Source organism: Lissotriton vulgaris, chromosome 5, assembly GCF_964263255.1.
Source record: "Lissotriton vulgaris chromosome 5, aLisVul1.2, whole genome shotgun sequence".
In the NCBI taxonomy this organism is placed as follows: domain Eukaryota; kingdom Metazoa; phylum Chordata; class Amphibia; order Caudata; family Salamandridae; genus Lissotriton; species Lissotriton vulgaris.
In genome coordinates, this window is record NC_141693.1 from 1889929252 (window position 1) to 1889944576 (window position 15325).

General features: G+C 49.7%; 1 protein-coding gene across 1 annotated transcript in view; it reads left to right on the forward strand.

Moving 5' to 3' along the window:
* LOC147717635 (E3 ubiquitin-protein ligase TRIM39-like) overlaps positions 1-15325 on the forward strand; it is a 333005-nt gene that overhangs the window by 124426 nt on the left and 193254 nt on the right. The window contains exon 3 of the mRNA XM_086924432.1: positions 7189-7419. Within this exon, the coding sequence (XP_086780558.1) occupies positions 7189-7419 (231 nt within the window). The remainder of the gene's footprint in view (positions 1-7188; positions 7420-15325) is intronic.

Below are 15325 nucleotides of genomic sequence, written 5' to 3' on the forward strand. Positions count from 1 at the left end.
AGGGAACATCAGCTGGCTTTTGAGAAGCTCAGGTTAAAGCATGCCAAGGAGATAGTGCAGCTGGTTGTGGAGGAGAAAAAGCTAGAGACTGAGAGGGTCCTAGTGCAGGAGAGGATGGGGGAGGCTGGCAGGGCCTTTGCCAGGGAGAAATTATCTCTGGAGGGTAGATTATCCCCTGAGTACAGTTTTAGTTGTCTGGGTTCCCCAGTAAGGGTGCGGTCCAGTGGTGGGAGCAACATGGAGTCCAGTGCAGGAAGTCCCATACCCAGTTCCCAGAGTATGATACCTGGTTCCCAGGATGAGGAGTACAGGTTGAGATTCAGTGGCAGTATGAAACTGTCTCACCAGTCTTGGGGGGAGTTTGTGGTTGAATGTTGTGATGCGCTGGAAACATGGGTGTTGGTTAGCCCGACAGACGATTTTGGTTTTGAAGGACTGTCCAATCTGGTTGTCAAAGAGCACATGCTCAGTCATTGTTTTCTGGGGTTGCGCCAACACCTGTTGGGGTGTGAGTCCTCTGATCCCAGGGAGCTTGCACTGGAAGCAGACCTCTGGATGGTTGCCAGAGGTTCTGAAGAGGCATTAGGGAGTGACCATAAGAGGAGTGGTTCAGGTATCTTCCAACCCAGCGTGATGGAAGTGGTTCAGAGTAGCCCAGCTAGATCCCCTGATAGTGAGGAGGTTGTAGGGCCTCACATCCTGGCTCGCAGGAGTGGGAGTAAGAATGAGCTATGTTCCGAAGTGCCTCAACCTCTGTCTCCATGACTGGATGGTTCCTTAAGGGAAAACCAGGTAGGGAGCCTAGCCTGTCCCGATGGACCGTCCATTGAGGGGACCTCCCTGTGTTAGGTGAGCTGGGAGTTCCTATAATCAGGTCTCCATCAGTTCTGGTGAATGGCAGTGCCACTTCTGAGGGGTGGGTGCAGAGGTCCAGGTTGAGTGGTGAGAGGGGGAGAGAGTCCCCAGTGGATGAACCATTGGGTCAGGGGCCAGCCAGAAGGGCTGAGTCACCAATGGTTGGCCATGGTGACGCCACTTCTGTCCTGGGGCATCTTCACGCACTGTCAAAGGGACAGGAGGTCGTCTGCTCTGTGCCAGGCAGACTGTCACATGTGTCACCCTCGGGAAGTCTTGGTTCGCCGGGCAGTTGTCCTACCAAAGGGTTCAGACCCTGGGTTGGGAGGCAAGGTTCAGTGTATACCTGACCTGACTGGAGGGAAAACTGTAAGCAGTGTCCTGACCGATGTTGCTTCCAGGGGTACCGCTCCAGTTGGGAGGGTGCAGAACTCTGGAAGGGGGTGCAGAGGGAGGGAGTCCTCGCCTCTGACCCTGGTGCAACCTGAGGGTTTGGACCATGGGTACTCACAAACATATTCCCGTGGGCCACAAAGTTTGATATTTGGTGTGGCTGAGGGCTGCACTGATGCCAGCGGGGGAATGGAGTTGTAAAGTGGGTGTAGGGGAAGGGTAGCCTTTATATTTTCTACTGGCTGAAATCCATTGCGCAATGTGAAACCAGAAAACCGGGAATGAATCCCAGCTCTACTACCTGATCAAATTGTGCGACCTTGGGCAATTGTTTAATTTCAATTTCCCTCCTTTTTTAATTATCACATATAAAAGGACCTCAAAATACATGACTTCAGGATGTGCGCTCTAAAAACCATCTTCTCTGCTTGGATGTAATCACTAATGGCATTGTATTAAGAAGTGGGTGGAAAGCATGAGCGCTTTTAAATTCATGTTTGAAAACCATCACTTAAAAAAAACCTGCTGAATGCAGTACTATAATTTGATTTACTAAGGTGAAATGATTCTGCAGGTCAACGAAATACAACTTTTTGAACTTTGAAAAGACTATCGTACTTTTACTTGTTTGCTGTCTTTAAAAATGAAGGTGTTCCTAAAGTTAAGGGCCTAGTTACTTTATTTTGTTTAACTGCAATGAACCTTTAAATAAGAGCTTTCTGTATATTCTTTTTTTTTTTAATGTTCGTGCTGAGTCGAGTAAACAGCAGCCCAGTGCTGCTGCTGCTCAGGGGGCCGCATGTAAAGGTCAGGAGGGCCGGATGTGGCCCCCGGAGTATCACTGGTTTAAACCCTAGGTTGGGAGACCAGGTGCTGGAGAGAGGTCCTGAGCTGGTGAGAGAGTTGTGTTCTAGGGGTGCCTCTCAAAGAAGGAGAGTGCAGAACCCCAGAAGAAGAGGTAGAGGGAGGAGAGCCTCGCCTGTGACTTCTGGTCAACCTAAGGGTGCGAACCCTAGGTTGAAGAATCAATGGCATTTGGGAACTCCACTGAGAGGAAGAGTGGAGAATGGCTACTATATGCCAGGAGTTACTACCCCCACTCTGTGGATTGGTAAGGTCCAGGGACATCTGGGTGGCCTAGGGCCTGGTCCTGGCCACGGTCAGCTAGGGAGTACCAGTGGGGTAGCTTAGTTGGTCCTGAGAGCTTTTACAGAGGGTACCACATGGGTCCAGAGTGACGTAGAACCAGAGGGTGTCCTTGCAGTTGCGGGCCCGCATCCGTGTTCTGTCGCCCAAAGCAGGGAAGCCCATCAAGGTATGATTGGTCTACCCTGTGTTTTGGCTGGAAGGGGGTTGTGTTGGACTTGGCCCTTTTTGGCAGGTTCACCCCTAAACCTTTTTGCCTTTTCCGTGACTAGGTGTTGGTGGTTTTAGGCCTCTGGGCACTTTAGCACTGTGGTCCAGTGTGAAGTGTGTGCACTCTCTGTGTACATTTAGTAAGGTTGGCCTGCCCTCCCATAGGAATGCATTGGGGATTCCCTGATCAGTGTGTCAGTGGTAATTCCTGAATGGGAGGAGCAGCGTGGTCAAGTTTAGTATGTATGAAATTGTGAGAATCAATGCTGCGCAATGGTGTGTGCACATTTATTATGACTGTTGAAGAAATGCCACTTTTAGAAGTTGGCATTTCTGTGTGCTATGTTTGTGCCTCCCTGATGTGAATTGCATGTCTGGCTTGTGAGTGACAGGGGCTGGGAGGTGTGTGTGCTTCCAGGAGGGGCAGGGTGAGTCAGCAACACGTGGAATGGGACATCTGGACTGGGAGTAGTGGGAGGAGTAATCCCCTGATCCTAAATAGGACTGTGCCCAGCCTGGACAATGCTTGCTCCACCCCCCGTGGTCTGTCTGATCACCTAGCCCCCACCTGACAAAGGGGAAGAGGAGCTTGGAAAACAAAATGCTCCAAATCCCCCCTGAACCATTTGCATCTGGTTCCCCAAGCCCTACACTGCAGACAAAGACATGGTATATAAGTAAAGGGGCTGTGACCCCATGAAAGTGTCCTATTCTGGGCTTACTTGGGCTGGGGGAGACTCTGCCAGGAGGAACCGCCATGGGACCCAGCTGCAGCTTCTTGAGGGTCCCTGCGTGGTGGCCTGCCTGGCTGCGCTGTGCTTGGGTGTTCCCAGCCGCAAGGACTTGGTATTCCTGCCTGCTAAAGACTTGATGGCTCCTAGTGCCTCGTGAGCATTGCATTTTAAATTGCCTAAGGAGAGGGGAGCGTGTGGGCCTCGCAACGCTGAGCTGCTTCCTCTGCTGAGGGAATCCCGACGTGGGGATTCCCCCACATCGCGAAAAGAGAGCGGAAGCCCACACCGCATTTTGGTGCGCTTTAGCTGGAGCCTACCCCGCGTTTTTTTGCCACATTGTTTTCGCTTTGAATTCGCGGGCGCCCAACCCGCACTTTCATCACCTGTAGCGGGAGCCCACCCGCTGTATACTTTAAACTAACAGGGAGCCCACCCCTGATAGCCCCCAAGAGTAAAGAAATCACTGCCGCGGCCCAAAGAGAAACGTCGACCGGAAGCCAGGCAGGCGTCTTACCTGACAGTGGGCGGGCCTATTGGGAAGCGCGAGAGCCTCGCAGGCTCCATTTCCGCCGCCCTAAGTTCCCGGCCCCGCAGAAGAGCCGCCGGTAGGGAGGAAGGGGCTGCAGCTGATCAGCGGGGCTCCCTTGGTGGAGGGAGAGCCCCACGTGTTGCTGCACCGGCCAGAAGAAGAGATTCAGGCGGGAGCCTACCCCGCCTGCATGACACTGGTTGCGCGACTAGAAAGAGTCCTGTGCAGCCATCTCCCCGGTACCTACAGGAAGGAGTCCTGGAGCAGAGGAGAAGACCCAAGTGCGGGACCAGCCAGCGGGAGTCCAGAGGAGACTTCGCCCGCGACAGAAAGGCCGGTGATTGGGGCCAATTGGGAGGCTGCATTTGTTGAAGAGCCCATTGATGAAAGCCCCTTTTCGAGGCACATTGTCGGTGCCAGAGGTTTCTGAGCGGACCCGCAGGAGAGCGGGCCGCTCCAAAGTGAGGTACATCGGTTTCAGGGCCCCAGTGGGGGTCCAGAGGGCATAGTAGTGCCAGTGCCGCATTTAATTCCACAGCTGCACCGCCGGTTTGCAGCAGGTGCACCAAAGGGGGCACTTTGTTAGTAAGAGTCCCAGAGTGGGGCTCCCCAGGCACGGTGGTACCAGAGTCGGTTGGCAATCCCAGCTACCCTGCGAGAGCAGAGGCAGCTGCAACATTTGGGCACATTTATTTTGAAGACTTCTAGTTGGGGACCCAGGGCACAAGAGTGCCAGTGGCACTACTTCTTTGGGGGCATATTGGAGACAGGGGTGAGTTGCACCCCACACCCCTGCGTAATTGCACACTTTGCTTGCTGCATTAGCAGCCAGAGGGCTGGTGAAATGCCCTACCTTACGCCTTGACATTCTGGACAAAGGGGCAATGGGCCCCCTAGAGAAGGCCAGTTGGCCTGGGGGTCATTTGGGTACCTGTATGTACCAGAAGGGCGCAAGGCCCTAGGGGAAAGTAATGTTTGCCCCTGATGCTTGTACTGCTGATGTTTATGCATAATGTTCATGCCTACAGGGAGTGCATACCTTGTTTATGCTTAGGTTATTTATGAGCAATGTTCCGGCCTAATTGTGATTATGGCGTAATGATGTCTATGCTTCCTTTGAAGTTATTGCATAATGTGATTTATGATTATGTTTTGCATACTATGATTTATGTTGCAGGATAATGCTGAGTACAGTATTTTGCCGGTAATTACTGGTTTTGTTCCACGTTATTGCTGGTTCTACATTTACTATTTTTACTTTGTGATGATTCGGACAGTGGCCCAATTAGCCCTGTCATGTGTATATAATCCCCTGTGAATATTTTCCGTGCCAGTTGGCACAGTGTAAATGTGTGATTATGTTCTCATGTGTTTATGACAATACAAATGCTATTTTTTATATAATTTTGTGTGGAGTTCCTTTTGTGGTGTGCCAATTGTGTTGTTGCTGTGTGTGTGTTGCGCAAACGCTTTAGACATTGCCTCCGGGATAAGCCTGACTGCTCGTGCCAAGCTACCAAGGTGGTGAGTATGGGTTATCTTTGGCGTGTAACTCCCTTGCCCTGACTAGAGTGGTGGTCTCTGCCCGGCTTTGGCACAAGCCTTAGCCAACCAGAGATCCCATTTCTAACAAATAGCAATACAGAACTCTTTTGAGGCCCTATAGTTGAAATCAGTACACTCTAAATCCATTCATAACAAGGGCAAGTATGTTGCTGGGAGCCACAGTAGTTCCAGCTACTATAGCTTATATTAAAGTTGCTGTAAATAAAAAGCTTGTTGGTGGATCTTGGGAACAAGCTGGCAGTCTGCCTCTGGGGGCTCCTGCATGCCAAGGCTCCAGGCATTGGGCAGGGTCACCTTCCCTACCCAGGGCAGGGTGTTGTGGGACCGGCGATGAGCCTGGAGCTCCTACAGGCTGATCAGCTCCCATAATCTCCCAGAGAGGCTGCCATGACCTTTATCTGGGAGGCCCGCTTCCTGCAGTCCGGCGGTTATAACCAGAATGGCCTGTCCAGGGTATGCTCCACCCGCAAGAGTTTACCAGGTTTCAAGTCGTCCACCAATATGCTTGTTGGCTTTGTGTTAGCAAAAATGTCAGCATTATTATCCTCTGGGCCGATCCAGCCAATTGACAAGCATAGGTGTGCCAACTCAGTGACCATTGCCACCAGCTAATTTGAATTACCCTTGGCCTAATTATAACCATAGTGGTCTGATTTGTAGAACTTTAGGGGATTTATATTGTCACCCATGTGATTAGAAACTTTTTTCACCAGGCATGGGTTTGCGCTAATTCACTGGATGCCTCTCAGCTTACTTGTAAGAGGTACGTTTTTTAGGAATCAAATTGTGTCTATGGTCAGTTTTCATATTTCATGCATGTGTTTATCATGTATGTTAAAGCATACGCCACGGACCTTCATGTATGCTGATGATACCCAAAGGTACTTCTCACTAAAATGATCCCTTCCATTTTCAATATTTTTACTCTTGTTAGATGAACCAGAATTACCTTTGTTTTAGTACAAAGGAGAAACACAATGCATAGATAGAAACTCTTGACAGACTTTCTTATATAAGGTTTTTTGGCCGACCTAGTCCGTTTCAAATCATGAGATGTCCTTTAAACAAGACCTTTCTTTCACTAACTGCAGCCGATAAAACATATTCTGTACTTTCATGTAGCGTATAAATAATTGCAACTTACAGCCATTAAACTTGGGCTGCCGCAAAAAAAACATAAATTACACATGATGTATATTTCTTTGTGGAGATGTCTGCTGCCGTTGCCTGGGACCACAGCTCCGCAGCTGTCTTCCCATGGATCAGAGACATGGGTTTTACGGCCCAATGTATTTCTTATGAAGTTATAGCATCTCCTGACATCCCAAACTCTTTACCAAAGCAAACAACCTAACCCACACCAAGACCAACCTCAGATCTTTGACTTCCCAATCTGCAATTCAAGACCAAGCGCTGTGGAATCATTACAATTTACCCATAAATATTTCTGTTTTTCTATTAAAGCTTGCACTACAGTTGTTCTATTCTCTTCTCATACACCAAAACACCAACCCTCTACCACCAAGATTACAAATAGTAGTTTAGGAAATATCCATGTGTGGGAAAAAACAACCTGCTCTACCTTCTGCTGTAAATCTGGAGACCTCTTTCTCTGGTGATATGTTGTGACCCTCTATCACCCAGTGAATGATTTAAAAAAAGACCTGCATCATGTGTCAGGCTGAAATAATTGCTTTATACATTTATTCTGAAGTGCTACTAAATTGAGTATGGGGTTTATCTTTTATCTTGCAGTCGCAGTTCAAGAGCCAGAGAGAGCAAATCCTGGATGAGTTCGAGAAGCTGCAGACGTTTTTGGAGAAGGAAAAAATGTGTCGCCTCAGCACCCTGGAGAAGGAAGAGAAGAAAAGTCTGCAGAGCATCAAGGAGACAGTAAATAAATTAGAAGACCAGCAATCTGTCCTTGGCAGCCTGATTAGAGAGATTGAAGTTAAGTGTCAGCAGGAGGATGTTGAGATATTAAAGGTAGGAAAATGTTTTAATTCTAGAGAACTAGATGAGTAGCACACTTTCATTAGTGTCAGAAATCACTAATCTTATAAACTCAATAAAATGGGAGCAATGTATGCTTCCACCCCTCACTGAACCCATTGCAAACTATACAGGAACAAATATGTTGGTTTGCAGTAGACCTGGAGAAAGGGGACTGGGATGAGAGAGAAACATAGATACTGGTTATTATTACTCTGCCTGGTCACATAGATTGGCACTGTCTCCAACTGGGGGAGCCTTGCTATCTGAAGACAGGAGGAAGACTATAGTGATTCTTCGGTATTGCAACATCACCGGATTTCTATTGTGATATGTTATACATTTAAACAATCACTATTTCCAGCTGTCTAAGGGTTGAGGAAACGATCTTATTATAGGCTACTACCTTCTGGGAAATATAACCATGCGCTGTGATTTGAATTCCGTTCATATCAACTGTTTCTTAAACGACGACATACAAATTAGAGTTCACCTGACAAACGCAATCACTTTTCCACCCTTTGTCATACCTTTAATACCATTCGAATGGGTGTGTTGTTTCTTTATTTCCTCACAGGAAAAAACATTTGAAAATGTGCAGTTTTGCATTTTTAGAATGCCAATTTCATAGTTATGATGTGCTCCAATACAGGCAGCCTTGTAGTCTGACAGGGTGATGTGAATTCCAGGATTCCCAGTGAACTGGATCTGAAGAAAAAGTAACATTCTAGGATGGCCTGCTGTTCTTCACCGAGCGAGTGAGTGAGTGCCTGGGTAAATAGTCTGGGCCTCACAGAGCCATGCGAGATTTCTGAGTGGTGAAAGAGAAGGAGAGAAGAAGGGTCTGACCTGAAGCAGAGTAGGCAGTTCATACAGTTTTTATGAGGCTGCGCCTGGCGAGAGTAAAAGCTGTGAGGTCAAGGGCCCTAAGCAGCAGTACCTCTCAGGCAGAAGAGCGCAGCGAAGGAAGTTAGTGTATAAACCTTGATTGTATAGTTAATTAAAACCATCATAATTTAAAAAAAGCATTATTAACCATTATCTTAGACTTTCAACATTTTCACATTAAGAGTGATGGAGGAGGTGTGGCTACGAGTGGTCTCACTCTAAGAGTGCTCTGGACCCCTCCGTCATCGGCTCGCATCCTACCTGAAAGTGTGGAGCAGTAGACATCTCTAGTTACCCCGCTGTAACCCAGAGATGTGCAGAGGCGTTTCGACCAACAGGGGTCTGCTGACATCGAAGGTGGGAGCAGATAATCTGAAATGCACCCGCACACAAGATGGCGGCGCCCGGGAGAGAAGTGGATGCCGGCCGACCGCTTTGAGATGTCTGTGGTTCCCGCGTACACTCGAGCGACTGCTGGGGCCACTGTCTGTCCTTGTCCTTGCCCGAAGGCTGGCAGGGGGGTTCGAGGCATGTGGGCTGCTGAATTCATATCTGTGCATAGATCGCCGCCTAGTGTTGGGTCCGGATGATTGCACATTGTTGTCCTGGAAGAGTCTTCGAAGTATCACGAGATAGGTGGCTCCTTCCCTGGACTACAGTGCGCATGGGCATCGTCTCCATCCCCAGATTGTTTGTTTTTTTCCGCCTTTGGGTTCGGATGTGTCTCTGTTGGAATCGATAAAAAACTTTCTTAAGACCAAAAGGTCTTTAGTTTCAGCGTCGGTATTGTCTCGCGTTCGGTGCCTACCTATTCCAGTTCGGTTCCGAGCCGGAATCTACCAACCCGCGTGCTCTCGACGCTGGAGGCCCAGTCGACGCGACGGACTCTATCGAATGTTCATTATGGACCGGAGTCCGTTCAAGAGATGCCCCGTGTGCAACTCGAAGTATCCCCATATCGACGTCCACCCGGTGTGCAACAAGTGTCTGTCGCCGGATAATGATGAAGCCAAGTGTATGGCTTGTTCCCATTTCAGATCCAAGAAGACGCTTAAGCTTCGACGCGCTGCGCATCAGGAGGCCCAGCAACACGCGCCGGTGGACATCTTCAATGTCGGGGATGACGAGGGAGCGGACCGGAACTCGAGGAAGTCTTGTCGAATCCCGCATCGGAGGTCGACTGCGACGAGGACGTAGGGATGTTTGAGACAGATGAGTCGTTGACGAGGTAGGAGACGACGATGGGGCCCTTGGGGCCATGGAAAATAGCTCGAGCAAGGAGCTAACTCAAACATACATTGGAGCCGTACTGCTTAAACAGGCTCAGGTCGAGGGATCGCCAGTGGGCCTTACCCAAGACCTTACGATGGGTTCTACGGCCCCGCCTTCGGGCTCGGCTACGGACATTATTATTGAGCCGCGGCATGAGACATTGAAACCGAAAGCAACTCCAGTGGTCTCGACGCAAGTGAAAGCACTAGTGCCCTCCTCGAAACCGAAAGAGCAAGTTACCTTGGTCGGATCGAAGGACTCGGTGCCGTCGGCATCGACGAAGCACAGGGCTGTTGTCGAGCCGAAAACACATGTCAAGGGCGTCGAGACTAAGTCTGCCACGCCGAAGCCTAAAGTCAAGGTTGTCGAGTCGAGTACATCGGCGCCAAAGAAGGTCGACTCCGACAAAAGGGTCGATGATCCGAAGGTTCACAGGACCCAGCGCCAACAGGACAAGACCAAGAGCTGTGCAATCCAAGAGTCCACGCCCAGTGGTGCCTCGACGGATCCCGGCGACAAGGTGCGGCCGTCTGCGGCTTTCACCAAGAAGGTTACGGACTCCCTACAACGCATCAAGGAGAAGGCCTCCATGGCCGGACCGAAAGATGCTCCGCCCTCGAAGACTGTCGAGAAACCTCATAAGGGGTCGACGCCCATTCATTTCACGTTGCCGCCGAAGGTGGCGCCGAAGGCTTTCGCCCCTAGGTCGGGGACGGCCATGCCCGAAACGGGGCCCTCGATGCCGAAGTCGACGGTGGTTCCAAAACAGAAGCATCGACAATCTTCGGTGGAGGAACATCGTGAACACTTTATTGATGCGGAAACTGGCAGGCTTTCCCTACTTAAGAGGAAAATTGCCCCAGAACAACCTATGGAGTCCTACAAGATTCCTTTAAAGAAGAAAAAGGATTCTACGTCTGCTCCACTTCTTGTGGAACCACTTTCTCCATGTGGCCATGATGTGTCACCCACTTACTCCGACGTGGACGCTGGTGATGGTGATGATGAGGAGGAGTACAGCTATCCTGTCTACACGGACACTGATGATGTCCACGAGCCCTGGGCAGCTGGGGCTGACCCAGGTGATCCTCATTCTGCCCCTGACACTCGGCTCTACACGGTGAAAACGTCACCTACAGAGGATTCTGCTGCTTTTCATGCCCTCATTGAACGGGCAGCTAAAAACCATGACGTCCAGCTCCATGCGGACCCCATCGAAGAGGACTTTCTCTTTGACACCTTTTCCGTCTCGGAAAGATCAGTAAAAACTCTCTCTATGTTAAAGGGTGTCTTAAATCATGCTGGGGACATCTTTAAGGAGCCTACCAGAGCCAGGGTAATTAACCCACGGATCGAGAAGAAGTATAAGCCAGCGCCTTCTGACCCTATCTATATAAGGGGACAGCTGCCTCTGGACTCTCTTGTGGTTTCGAATGCCTGGAAGAGGGCCAATTCTCAGACAACGGGTGATGCTCCTCCCCCAGATAAAGAATCAAAGGTGTTCGAGGCATCGGGGAAAAGGGTAGCAGCTCAGGCGTCCAATGTTTGGCGCATTTCAAACACACAAGCACTTCTAGCAAGGTACGACAGGGCACACTATGACGCACTACAAACCCTGTTGCAGCACCTGCCTGATGAATACAAGGAGGCGGCTGAGATGCTCATCCAAGAGGGGAAGCTAATATCCAATGCATCTATAAAGTGTGCACTGGACGCGGCTGACACCGCGGCCAAAGCCATCAACACTAGCATTATGCTAAGACGACATGCCTGGCTTAGAATCTCGGGGTTTAAGCCAGAGATACAGACCACCATTCTTAATCAGACAGTGAACCCTGATCGTTTGTTCGGTCCAGAGGTGGACACCACCTTAGAGAAAATAAAGAAGGACACCGAAACTGCTAAATCCATGGGGACCTTGCAGTCCCAGCAATTCAGGGGTGGTTCTTTTCGTCGTTCCAGCAATAGAGGTGTTTCCAGAGGCCAAAGCTCCCAGAACACGCAGTATTATAAGGGCAACCCGCAATCCACCTACACCAAGCAAAATCGAGGTGGATATCGCGGAAACAGCACCAAGGGCAGGGGCCGAGGAAACAACTCCTCCAGATCCTCTGCCACCAACAAACAGTGACGCCCTGTCACTGCCCCCCGACCATGCAACACCGGTCGAGGGGAGACTTCAGCAGTTCCTGCCAGCCTGGAAGTCCATCACAACAGACAGGTGGGTCACACAACTTATCCAGTACGGTTATTGTCTGGCGTTGACATCCACTCCACCCAACATACCCCCAAGACACCGTCCTATGTCGGCCGAGCATTTGCACTTATTGCAGCAGGAGGTACTCGTCATGCTGCAAAAAGGGGCGATCGAGCTCGTGCCTGTGGCAGAAAGAGGCACAGGAGTCTACTCGCTGTACTTCTTAATACCAAAAAAGGACGGGTCCCTCAGACCCATTCTGGACCTCAGACCCCTCAATCAATACATTCTGTCAAAGCACTTTCACATGTTGACCCTGCAACAAGTGCTCCCGTTACCCAGTCAGGGGGATTTCCTGGCAACGTTAGATCTGAAGGATGCATATTTTTACATTCCACTGCACCTGTCACACAGAAAATACCTCAGGTTCACCATCCAAAACCGACAGTACCAGTTCAAGGTTTTGCCTTTTGGGGTCACCACGGCGCCCAGGGTGCTCATCCAAGCAAAGTCGGCCCAGCAGTGTGCCGCCCACATGTCCCACACCATACACCTTCTGCACTGGGATGTTCACTGAATTACCCAAAATCCCACCTGCAGCCCGCCCACAACAGTATCTGGGTGCGACAATAGACACTCTGGCGGCCACTGCGCAGCCAAATTCAGTGAGGGTCGACAGCATTCAATCGCTGATACAGAAGTTCAGAGTGTTCATGCAGTTGATAGGCATGATGGCCTCCTGCATCTCCATAGTCCCGCACGCGAGACTACATATGCGTCCGCTTCATGAGTGCTTGGCACGTCAGTGGACCCATGCTCACGGACAGTTGAAAGACCTAGTGTTGGTGAGCGGTCGGGCATACAACTCTCTGCATTGGTGGAATCCACGAAACCTTTGCAATGGACGACCGTTCCAAGAGCCTGTGCCACAGATCATCCTGACAACGGACGCTTCTCTCCAGGGATGAGGAGCTCATGTACTCCATTACACTGTGCAGGGACTATGGACGCCACAGCAAAGGAAGATGCACATCAATGTTCTAGAACTGATGGCGATCTTCATGGCACTAAAAGCCTTCAAAGTACATCTGTGCAACAAGTTCGTGTTGATCCGGACGGACAACATGACGGCCATGTACTACATTCAGAAGCAGGGAGGAACACACTCTCCACAGTTCTCATCTGGCTCAGAGCATGTGGAAGTGGGACATCATTCGGGAGGCAAGGAAGCCCACCACAAGAGCATGCTATGCGGCTAAGTGGAAGCGGTTTGTCATTTATTGTGCAGACCACAACATTGACCCGCTAGATGCATTTATTCAGAACATCATTTGTTATCTCTTCCATCTGTACAAATGCAATCTGGCCTATGCTTTCATTCGCATACATCTATCCGCAATGGCCGCTTATCTACAGAACAGGCAGCACCTTTTACTTTTTAGGGTGCCTGCCATTAAAGCATTTCTAGAAGGACTCAAGCGAGTCATTCCTCTGCGAACTCCACCAGCTCCGGAGTGGAACCTTAATGTGGTTCTCACCCGGCTGATGGGTCCTGAAGTGGCTTTCCTTATAGCGATTACATCGCTGCGACGAGTTAGTGAGCTCCAGGCGCTTACTATCCAAGAGCCATTTATTCAAATTCATTCTAACAGGGTGGTGCTTCGCACTAACCCTAAATTCCTTCCTAAGGTTGTGTCTCAATTCCATATTAACCAAACTATTGAATTGCCTGTTTTCTTCCAAAATCCGGAGTCATTGGTGGCGAGAATGCTCCACACCCTTGACGTCAAAAGGGCCCTGATGTATTACATTGATAGGACCTAGGATTTTAGGAAAACTAAACAACTCTTTGTTGCCTTTGCGCCACAACACAAAGGTAACTCCATTTCCAAAGCTGGTATAGCTAGGTGGATCGTTAAATGTATTCAGATCTGCTATCTGAAAGCCAAGCGTACTCTCACCATTCCACCAAGGGCCCACTCCACCAGAAAGTTGGGGGCCTCCATGGCTTTCCTTGGAAATATTCCTTTGGAAGACATGTGTAGGGCAGCTACATGGTCTACCACAAACACATTTACAAAACATTACTGTGTTGATGTGCACTCCAAACAGCAGGCAGCTGTAGGGCAGGCTGTTCTAAAAACACTTTTCCAAACTGCTGCAGCTGGCACGGGCGGCCGCCGTTAATGGAGGGACTGCTATGTATTCTATGCACAGATATGAATTCTGCAGCCCACATGCCTCGAACCGAATATGCTACTTACCAGTATGCATCTGTTCTTGGCATGTAGGGCTGCTGACATTCATATCGCCCGCCCTCCTCCCCGGCGCCCGTAGCAGCTGCAGAATTCACATATACTTCTAGCATGGTCATCATTCACTTAGTTTCACTCCATCTTGGCCACAATGGCTAAAAAACAATCTGAGGATGGAGTTGATGCCCATGCGCACTGTAGTCCAGGGGAGGAGCCACCTATCTCGTGAAACTTCGAAGACTCTTCCAGGACAACAATGTGCGATCATCCGGACCCAACACTAGGCGGCGATCTATGCACAGATATGAATGTCAGCAGCCCTACATGCCAAGAACAGATGCATACTGGTAAGTAGCATATTCGTTCTGTACCGCAGGATGGTGTTCTTTGCATGAAGAGCTGTACTTCGAAATGTACAACGGGAGACCAGACTTACACAACACACCCCTCTCTGGCACGGTACCTGGTTGAAAGAGGTGACAGTACTCTGATGTTTCAAATCTTGGGACTTTATTGTTATCACACAATTGGGAAATGTGTGGTCTGAGACACATATACACTCCTTCCAGGACCTTCAACATACATATACCCTTGCAAATACCCAATTTTATAAATACCTTTAGCTCAGACGTGCTCTCCACACTCCTATCCAGTCTTGTCAAACCCTCCCGGAGTTTAACCCCCTGGAGACTAAGCTTCTTATGGGTAACCTGGGCCACAGAGGAATCGCCCAGATTTATCACACACTCATAATCAATTCCCCTGGTTCGCTAGACCATCTTTGAACCCGTTGGGAGGGCTGGTTGGGTCCCATGGAAGACAAAGGTTGGCGAGATACCCTGATGGCCCCTAGTGAACTCAACATCTCTTCTCGGCTGCGGCTGGTACAAACATATTACCTTTATTTTGCATAGCTTTCTCCAATCCACCTGTGTGGGGCAGTCCTTCAGCCAACTTCTGCCTTACGCCCCTGTGGCTTTGAACCAGCAGACTTTTATCACATGGTATGGTCCTGTTCGGGGGTACATCACTATTGGACCAGAGTGATCTGAGATTTGTTGTATGCCCCTTGGCGGGACGTTTCCCTTTCCCCTTTATTGATATTACTTGGTGTGTTTGAGGGCTCCTGGGGGCTGAGGGCTTAGAGGGCATTTCCAGGCACAGCCCTCCTAGTTGCGAAATGGGACATTGCTACACGGTGGATGTCTCATACTCCTCCGACCCTGTAGAGATGGAGACACGATGTGGATTGGTGTGTGCAGAACGAACGTGTGGTCTGTGAGGCCAG